Source organism: Octodon degus, unplaced genomic scaffold (genome assembly GCF_000260255.1).
Source record: "Octodon degus isolate 3935 unplaced genomic scaffold, OctDeg1.0 scaffold00119, whole genome shotgun sequence".
In the NCBI taxonomy this organism is placed as follows: Eukaryota; Metazoa; Chordata; class Mammalia; order Rodentia; family Octodontidae; genus Octodon; species Octodon degus.
In genome coordinates, this window is record NW_004524695.1 from 5,485,184 (window position 1) to 5,495,814 (window position 10,631).

Consider the following 10,631-nt stretch of genomic DNA (forward strand, 5'->3'; position numbering starts at 1 on the left):
AAAAAAAAAAAAAAAAAAGACTTTTAACTGTTTCATTGTTATTTTATCTTTTTTTGCATTAAAGTAAATTTTTAAAAAACAGTATTAAGCTCTCCTTTCTTAATAATCAGAATTTTTCATTGTCCAGGGGGGAAAAAACAGATATCTAATACAAGTATACAGAATCTTAGCCCAGGTTTTAGATTAACAAAGATAATAAATCACCACACTTAACATTTATGATAAAAAAAAATCTAGCATAACTTAAATTAAGGCAATCAAGAGCTCATTTCTCAGAGATTTTAGTTTTGCTAAAGATTTCTAGGACTCTGCAAAAGTGTTCAGTTCAGTTATTGCTACACCACATATGTGGTACTAACAACTATGGAAAGAGAAAATGGCCTAAGAAAAGATTATTTTTTAAATTACATCCATCTAATATCAGAGACAGTAAAATTGAAATTAAAGGTCACAAGCTGCTGTAGATGCATGGACTTAAAAATTAGAGAAAGCCATCGACAACTTCATTTTTATTCATTGTAATCATTTCACTTCGGCAATCTCTATGAGTGAATGGAACATCTGAGTCTATGAACGATGAATTTTGTCCTTTCCCCAGAGTGACTTGGGGTCAGAAAAGGCTGACTGATCACAAGTTAATTATAGTTTATCTACCTCTATCCTTCCAAATGGAGGAAATAATTGCCTAAAATGTTGGTTTATTACACACTCTACAAGGAACACACACACACACACACACACACACACACACACACACATAGAGAGGAATTGGCCTCCAATACTACTGTTACTCACCCAAAATAATCTCTAAAGTTAATGGCGCTGTCTTCTTAGACATGGATTCACATCACTGTATGTTAAATGATATATATCCCTCCCTTCTCAACATCCTTAACCACTCCTTTTAAATACATTATTGTTCCTGTGTGTAACTTGACCACAGAGGAAGAGTTACTTCTAGGGCTGGCCAGATACCTCAGCGGATTAAAATGCCTGCTTAGGCAGACGCAGGGACCAGGGTTTGATCCCTGGAGTGCTGTGCCAGCCCCACTCCTGGGGTGTGCTGAGAAGGTGATTGGGACTGGGTGTCGGGGAGTATGCCTATAATCCCAGTGCTTGGGAGGCTAAAAAACCAGGAGGATCACTACAAGTCCGATCTGTAGTGAGACCCTGTAGACCCTGAACTAAATACATTTAAAAAAAGAAGAGTTACTTCTTTGTATCATTTGAATATAGCTTTTCCAAGCTTGTTCCCTGGTCTGTAAACCTGGGGATAATAATAATAGAAATTGAGGCTGGGGAGATGGCTCAGTGGAATAAGCACTTCCCTGGCAAGTGCAAGGACCTGAGTTCAATCCCCAGTTCTGTAATAATAATAATAATAATAATATAAATTTACATATATGTTAAAATCAAAAGCAATAAGCATATGAAATACATGTTATAAAGCAAAGTACCATATAGGTATCTCATTTTAAAGGGGACAAAAGAGAATATATAAAAGCAAAAAGATGAGTGAATTCAAGGTATAGGAAGAAACTGAAAATCCTACCTTACTCGGTCCCTATTCTGTACCTTCTGGTATGCAGTACATAAATTTTGAAACTATTAATTCACTTAACAACTTGAGCAAGACATTTATAACTGATAATACATGAGACTGCGTCCTAAGTGAAATACAATGTTATATATTTAATAAACTGCCAAGAAATACAAGTAAATTTTAAAGTAAATGACTTCTATCGTTTTACAGATCCTGTATCCCAAACTAGTCTCCAAATTTCACCTTCATCATTTCTCTCATTTCCTTTTGGACTAATTAATCAAAATCCTTCATTTCTAGCCAGTGTGTCTTCCTGAATATGAATAAGAAATAAAATACCATTTGATGTTTGAAATTATGGGGGTAATCTCAATGACGGAAATAGAGGACTGGGAAAGGGGAAGAGGAGGCCTGATTAAATACATTCATGAAAATATCTAAGGTTTATAAAGCCAACATCTGAACTTGGACATGAGACTGCTAGCCTTGGCCGGTGAAGGTGTGCCCAGTTCTGATCCTCACCATGGATGGCAAGGGACAAGGTATGTGCCACCAGGCAGCGAGTTGCTGCCTTTAACACTTTTGTGGGGGATTAATGTGAAATTGTAGCTAATAGCAAGAGGTCTCAAGTCTGCAGGATTTAGCACTATGTAATTATTACTCTGGAGAGAAACTGTATAGAGTCCAATAGAATAGTTCCGAGGTTCTTAAATGGGGGGCTCCACCTTCTCCATGACAGTTGGTAATGGACAGAGACCCTCTGGTGAGTGAGACACAGGGAGGGTGTTACTAGCGTCTAACCGGTAGAAGACAGTGCCCTGTGAGCACTCTCAAGTGCACAGGACAGACTGAGAAATTATCTGGCTCGAAAAGGTAATAAGGCTGAGATTGAGAAACTCTGGACTAGAATAAGACCACAGGAGGCAATGGGTGCCACCTGGGAGAACTCCACAAGGCAGACATGAACATTTCTGGTTCTCGGAGCTCATGTGGCTTGACCAATGGGATCGGCCTAATGCACCTTCAGTCCTGAAGCTGTGGGGCCGACAGCGGCAGCACGCGTGTGATGCCTGCCCTGCTTCCTGAGGTTGGCTCACGCCAAACGACTTCAAAACAAAAAACAGCCTCATCCTGAGTAATCTCTTCTACTTGCTCAGTGACATTTATAAGAAAAAATGAATTAGTAACCATCATAAAATTTGCTTATGTGAATAAAGAACAAACACATTTGTCTACTTTATCTTATCTTAAGCTGTGAAAATCCCCCTGCTGACAAATGTACAGATAAATGTCCTCGGCCTTGCAGAACGTTCACCCAGCTATGCATTTTCCTGGCGCTGTTGTCCCGGTTTCTCTATTTCAAAGCTCTCTTCAATACACCTGTACAGAAAATATCCATTTGGCTACCTTACCTTACGATGACAGACAGAAAGTAAATTTTTGAATCATTACGTTTTGGGAAGACTAAAAGCCTATAAGGATCATTATTTTTAATTTTGTAGCAAAAAGACTTAGTTACAGTCTATAGTAAGAAATGTTTAGGTATGTTCATGATTTTAGGTATGTGTGTTTAGGTGTTATTAATATTTAAATCTTGAATGTTGGAGAGCTCCAGTTGCATTTATCAAGGGCTCCATGAAGCTAAGTCTTCTGTCACACTTTCCTATCAGAAATTCTTCAGGAGTAGTGTTACTGAAGGTAAAAGGGGATTTTAATTTGGTAGCTATTTCTTTCCTTTTGCAAGCATAAATTATTGATAGGCTACAGGTCTGCATCATAAATGGACAAAAGCATCTCTGATTATTTTCAAAGAATATTAATGTGGGAATTTTACAGAGCAGGCAAGGTAGATAAAAATCAAGCCTCAGAAGGCCACTGTTACCCTACAATCAAAGAAAAATGTTCTCATGAATAACAGTAGCAATTGCTGCAAACATCGCGCCCCAGGACCGCGGATGGTGTCTGGGCTGTCCAGAGTCAACCTGAGCACCCACAGTGTGCGCGGTGGTGCAGTAATGGATGTGCACAGCCCGCTGCCCTCATGCACAGCCTCCCCACCTGCTAATAATAGGACCCAAGGAAAATCACTTGACCTCACTAAGCCCTGTGCTTCATCAATATAACTTGATGATAATTAGGAAGGCACAGTCTGTCTCTCAGGGTTATTGTAAAACTCAGATTTAGAAAAAAAAAAAAAAAAGCTAGATGTTTTGGTCAAGCAAATACACTGGATTCTCATGGGTGTTAACAGATCCAGGCCAAGGCATCCTTTTCATGCTAGGATACTTTTTATGTTCAGTACTAGCAACCACTCAATTGTGGCTTTATTCTTACCAAGCTTGATGATAAAACAGACAGACAAACTGTGGTGTTCTTGTTATATCGGTGTCCAAAATGCAGATATTAGACACTGAGTTAGAAAAATTACAAGCTCCTGGAGAGTCTGAAGGCTGAAAAATCTACAGAAATTCCCAGGATGTTAAGCTATTTTAAGAGAATGACTTAAACACCTCCCATCAGAATTAATTTAAGCTCCAAATGTTTGCAAAGCCCAGAAGTGTCTTCTGACACCCACACAAAAAATGCAAGAAAGAAGTCATTTGCTTCTCAAACTACGTATCTGTGCAAATCCAAATGCACATTGTGGAAGGTGTTGAATCTTCTTTTCCCCAGCTATCCAAGAAGCAGTGAACCACAGGCAGAAGTCAGTGGGAAAGATAAGTCGTTTCCAGGCAGGACTGCTTTGATACCTTCTCTGAACAGATTATCTCAAGTGGCTCCTGTTCTTTGTTCAAGTACGGTCACTCTTACTGCTGCTGCTTATGTCAAACCTGCTCCTGTGCAAGCACGTGGCTTCCCAGCCCTTCTGTCCCAACGGGGCTAGCTGCCGGGTGTCCCTCCGAGAACTGTTTGATCGGGCCATCATCGTATCTCACTATATCCATAGCCTCTCGTCAGAAATGTTCCAGGAATTTGTAAGTGCCTCACTTTTTGCCTCTTTCTTTCGAAAGGAACCTTCACGCCGGCAGTTAGGCTGCCCTACAATTTAACCATGAAAATCGTATCAGGCAAATTTCAAATAATGTATCTTAACAGGCTAAAGGTGGCATCGGCCAGTAAAAAGTGGGATGAGGAAATGGAAATGTTCGTGAAATCTCGCAGTGTTAATGAATGTAGTGATTTGTTAATTTCTCTTCATTGGCTTCATGTTTCAAAATGTAAACACTTGACACAAATCACCCTGAGATGAAGCAGAAAAAACATGCTGATTTCTTGTTCTGTGTGCGGAGGGGCATCCTCAGGCAGACTGTTCCCTGAGAACACTGCAAATGTCCCCAAGACGTGCACAGCACTGCAGTGATTTGGGTGGACCGAATAGAATTAAGTTAAACTGAATTCATGTCAAAGGGGGAAATTGATAGCTTTTCCAGCAACCTCAAAATGCTAGGAACCACTTTCCTAAAACCTGTAGTGCGTGAGTTTATGATTACAACAGAAGGACTATGGAGTGCAAACAGGCCCTACCTTAGATGACAGACTTTGAAAGTTGTTATCTCTTGCAGGCCAGTGAAGGAGCAGGTGACAGATTAGGGCCTGCAACTAAAGGTTCCCCATAGAGAATGTGGTCCAGTATCTGTAATAAGTACATATTCATAACTGGCCATGGTGGCACACATCTCTAATCCCAGCACTTGGGAGGCTGAACCAGGAATATCACCATGAACCTAAGGCTAGTCTGAACTGCAGAAACAATTATCAGTTCCTTTTAATCACTAGGCTGTCTTTCACTCCCCATTTTCAGCTTGCTATATTTTGTCTTCAAAATTTTCCCACAAAAACCTTTAAAAGGTCACAATATTTTGCAGTCTTTATTTTTAATCTGAATGATTATTTAGTAGTTCCTAAAATGTTTCCTTCCTGTTTTTCTGACTTCTTTTGTCACGATAAAAAGTTTTGTATCTTGAAATTATGATGGACTTGGTAAGACACAGCTACAGGTAGTAAGAGGCAAATGAAAGTGAAGTTACAATTAATATCATTTTAAGGAAAGAACATCAGTCTGGACTCACAGAAAACAAGAGATCAAGGAGACAAATACAGAAACATATTCACCATGGCTATTGGCTCAAATACTAGAGCAAAAATTGCTTAGTTTTGCTAGTTTTAGTGTTCACCTTCCAGCCAGTAACTCAGAGGAGGGAGGAAAGAGTGAGTGCACAGCAGAGAAGGAAGAGGTTGGAGGTTAGGAAGGGAGTTGAAAACAATGAGATTACAGCACTAATGGACAGGGGAGCAAGCAGCGGGGTTACCTTATTAATTCGTTAGCTGCAATTTTTATGTAGCATTCATTTTTTTCAATTACGCATCCATCAAACGGATTACTATTCTGGTAATGGATCCACTGTTTTCAATTCCCAAACCACAGCTAATTGAATTAATTGAATTTTCTTCATCATTTCCAGGATGCGCAGTATTCCCAGGGCCCGGGGTTCTTTACCCAGGCCATCAGCATGTGCCACACTGCGTCCATCTCCACCCCAGCTGGCAAAGAGCAGGCCCAGCAAATTCACGTGAGTCACTAGCCCAAGCTTCCCCAGAACCATGGAGGCCGAGTGCTGGCTTTGCCAAGCCAGAGGTTCTAGCAGGCACTGTAAGGGGTGTAGAAGTAGTCACCCCGCAGAAAACAATGGAGCAAGAGTAAGCAAACAGAGAAAACTACATTATGTAGTTGATACACTGTATAGAAAGCCATATGCTAAATAAAGGCTATACCAGATCCATAAATTGTCCAAGCAAATATTACTTAAGCCAATGCCTTGGACCTAGGATTATATATAATATACTGCAGGAAAGTTTGAACCGACTTGGACATCCAAAGGTAAAGAGACAATCATGTAAATGTATATGAAGTACAGGCGCACTTTCATTTATTACAGGTTCTTACTGGCTCCCGCATTGGCAGCCTTTTCCTTCGATGATGCCTGGCTCATCTGAGCCATCTTTTCCAGTTTTCAAGATGCTCTTGGTGTTCCTTGGTTACTTTCTCTCAGTGCTGGGACAAAATATCTGACACCCAAAAATTAAGGAAAAAGTTTATTTGGCTCACAATTTGTGGAGGTTTCAGTCCATACTCAGTTGGCTCCAAGGCAGAGCAGCACAGGTCAGAGGGCAGCAGCTCATGGTGGTGAAAAACAGCAAAGAACAAGAGCAAAAAGGGAGGAGCAGCTGCCACAGCAGCTAGAAAACTTGTCTCACTTCCTTATATTGTAGTCAGGCTCTCTGCTCCTGGGTGGGAGTGGCACTCACATCCAGAATCTCAGCACTGGATCATGAATTAATCACAAACTCTAGAAGCTGCCCCACGACTGCACGAGGCTTTAGAGGGACAACTAGACACAAGCCACAACACTTGGTCCTACTTCTCCCCGAATACTGACTCCTTCACTCTTACTGGCTCCTCTGCCCTCTCCTACGTCATCACTGATAGTCACCCCCATGCATGTAGGTCACAATTGTCACAGATGCCACTCTGGCCTCTGCTCTGGTGATAACAAAGTGTACATATCAAGCCCTAATCATTCTTCCAAGTTCCAATTTTTATTATTATTACATCTCTCTTCTGGTTCTCAACATGATTTTAAATAAAAATAGCACTTCAGAGGGAAAACGAAGTTGAATGTTATTGATTAGAACCCTCACCAAAAAAAAAAAAATGGTTATTTTGATCAGTTCTCTGTGTTTGTTTTATTATAGCAAAGTATATGTTAATGGCTTAAATTTCATCTTGCTGACATCTTTCATTTACTGAAGAATTTTACACAAGCATTGAAATTACAAAGAAATATTTGATTTCACTCTTTCTGAGCAGAGTCGTATGTACTAACCCAGGTCTATCTCACTTATTTTAATGTCACTGCTGCAACCCTGCTGCTTAGCAAAAAGACTTTGTCATCCTGGTCATCCACTTGCTGCGCTCCTGGACCGAACCTCTGAATCATCTCATCACAGAAACCAGTCGCCTGCCAAAAGACCCACATGCTCTCAGAGCGAAAGCCGTAGAGATTCAGCAGCAAAACCAGCGCCTTCTAGAAGGCCTGGACAAGATTGGCAAGCTGGTGAGCCGCCTCTTGGGCTTTCTTGGTTTTCTCATCAGAGAGGCCCTTCCCTGGTGGTAAATGTTTCAAAATCCCTCACTTGGAAGGAACATTTAGGCTAAATGTTCTATCTTATAGACTGCTGCAAAGCAAGAGTCACAGCCAGCCATAATGGAGAGCTTGCCAGTACATCTCAGAATTTCACTGTGCCAACAGGTGCTGCCTTCCCTGCACTGTCCACAAAGCCATCAAAAACTTGTCCCTCCCTTGGGTGGGTGGTTACACATTCCCCAGGGAAAGATAATTAGACAACAAGACCCGCAAGAGAAGTACTCTTTAAATGTATCTCAGGAGACCTGCACAGAATTTCTGGTCCGATTCTTTTCTTTAACTTCTCACCCCAGAGGAGTAGAGTGGGAAGAGAGAAAGGAGAAAATCAAAATCAGGTCAGATAGTCCCCCAATCTGTCGCTACCCCTACCTAGAAGAGACAGAGCAGGCTACAGCATCAGCACTGTCCCATAGCACTAGCAATGAGAGGGTCATGAAAGACAAGCTCTACCCTTTCTGGACTGTTCCTTATTTTATAATGTATAGAAAGTTATCTTAAAGTTCTTTGACTTGGAGTTCCTAAATCAAAACATCATTATATTTAATCTTCCCTAATAGTTTGTCATACCTAGATTGAATTAATATTTTCAGTATGCACCTCTATTCAGATAGAACAATTTCAACATTAGCAAGATGACAGCTGAAAAGCTTTCTGATGTCCTCAGAAATAATGGATTATATCTAAAGAAAAATACATGATTATAGAAATAATAACAGAAGCAATTTTATATTTCTCTTTTTTGTGTTCTAAGTATATGTTATCATGTGTCATTTTTGTCATTTTCATGGTAGAAAAGTATCTCCAACACAAAGGACATATTAACCCAGGAACACAAGAAATAAACACCTTAATTTTCAAGTTATTTTCTTCATTACCATGAGCCGACTTCTGGAGGTCACTAATCTGTCTCGTAATGCTTCATCTTCTGTTCCTTTTCCCTACCACTTGTTCACTTATTTCTGCTCATATCATGGCATCTTGCACAGTAAATTTTGTCAGAGGGCTCAATCACCAGAAATAAAAATAAATAAATAAATGCAGAAAGCAACATCACACACACACACACACACACACACACACACACACACAGAGTTTGAACTCCAATGGGGACTTCCAGATTTCAGAAGTGTTCCTGTCCTATAGGAGAAAGTTCATCAGATCGAGATCTGTAATTACTGGAACCGGTGAGATAGCTCAGCGGTCTCAAGCGCCTGCTTAGGCAAGCTTAGGCAACCGCAGGAACCATAGTTTTTGGATCGCTGGCACCACATGCCACACCAGCCCTGCCCCCAGGGTAGGATGAGACAGCCCACAAGAAAAAAAAAGTCTGTAATTACTGCAGATTTGTACCTTGGAGCTGTTCACATAGTTGGAGACACAGTAATGGTTTTAGGAGCATCCAGCTTGCTGAGGCCCACAGGGTGCACGGGGCCCACTACTCCATCTTGCTGACTGAGCACATTTCTGAATGAGTCCCATCCCACCCTACCCTGACCCTCACTGAGGCAGGCTGCTTCCAGAACCTTCCTTCCCATATGTGCTTTCCCTAGTGACTCCCACCCTTGGAACTTAAAAGTAAGAAGCTATTCCTCCTTCAGGCACCCCTGACCCTGTTAGGCAGTCCTGCCTGGACTCTCTGCACCTTGAGTCATCAAATGCAACCCTTGGTATCTCCAAGTTGTGGGTACAGAAATGATATGGAGAACAGATCCAGCTCAAAGCAATAGAAAGATAAATCGTGAGCTACGGGTAAAAATAAAGTATAAGGGGACATGAAAAGACAAGCTGCAGCTTTTTCAAATGTAGAAGTTCCTAGTAAGAAAACAGATCCTAGCCCTCCCACTGTGGCTTCTTCAGCTCCATGTCTGTATTCCAGCAACAACTTTCCTGTTCTTCACCTGTCTATGCCCACAGAAAGGTACTTCACTTGCATATTGGAAAAATTATACATGTGTTCTGCGCATAGCTTTTAGATGAGTAATGGTTTTATGATATGCTGACAAGGATACATGAAAACTCAAGCTTTTGGCTAAAGTTTTACACTCCCATCTCTCCCCCACATCTTTATTGAACAATTGAAAGCAACAAGAATAAGCAATTAAAAATAATACAAAAACAAGCAATGTGAATATTAAGTGACTGTCTTTGTCAACTAGGTTGATCCTGAAATCACAGACAATGGAGACTACGCCGTCTGGTTGGGACTTCCAGCTCTGCAGTCAAACGATGTAGAGTCCCTCCTATTTGCTTTTCATAACATGTTCCGCTGCCTGCGCAGGGACACACACAAGGTTGACAATTATCTCAAGTTCCTTAAGTGCCAAATTGCTTATGACGGCAGCTGCTAAGCCATTGCCTCTGCTTCTGAGATGGTTCTTTGGGATCCAGTCCTTGGAAAGCTTCTTTTCATTTTATGGATTTTAAATGCATGCTTGGGTGTAAGGGTATAAGGTGTCTTCTCTTTAAAAAAAATAAATAAAACTGACTCTGTGGCATTGTCAAAATCTTAAGTCAATTTGCCAAGTTTCTTTTCTTCATTTACTAGAAAGCCAGAAGAAAATCTATCACCACTTATAAGAAGTTCCTATTCAAATTTATCACAAATAACACAATCACCCTCACAAAAAGGATAGGTAGCAATTTTAGAATCATACTGAATTAGTGTGGATCAAGTTATGAGAAAGCATTAGATTATTAGTAATCATTCTAGTCATACTGTAACAAAGAACGAATTCTCAGAAGTCTTTACAAAAGTCAGCCACATTCTGTGAGCTAACTTTCACAATGTTTTGACAGACAATGCAAGTTCTATCCCAACTGCAGTGCTCCTAAATAGCACAAGATGTGCTGAGCAGTCTAAACACACAAATATGAAATGGCTT

The 10,631-nt window shown here is 40.6% G+C and overlaps 1 protein-coding gene across 1 annotated transcript in view; it reads left to right on the top strand.

The window, feature by feature from the left end:
- The window catches only part of Prl (prolactin), a 38,415-nt gene extending 28,318 nt beyond the window's left edge, over nucleotides 1-10,097 (top strand). The window contains exons 3-6 of the mRNA XM_004640178.1: nucleotides 4,340-4,518; nucleotides 6,007-6,114; nucleotides 7,480-7,659; nucleotides 9,906-10,097. Coding sequence (XP_004640235.1) covers nucleotides 4,340-4,518; nucleotides 6,007-6,114; nucleotides 7,480-7,659; nucleotides 9,906-10,097 — 659 coding nt within the window. The remainder of the gene's footprint in view (nucleotides 1-4,339; nucleotides 4,519-6,006; nucleotides 6,115-7,479; nucleotides 7,660-9,905) is intronic.
- The last annotated feature ends 534 nt before the right edge of the window (nucleotides 10,098-10,631 follow it).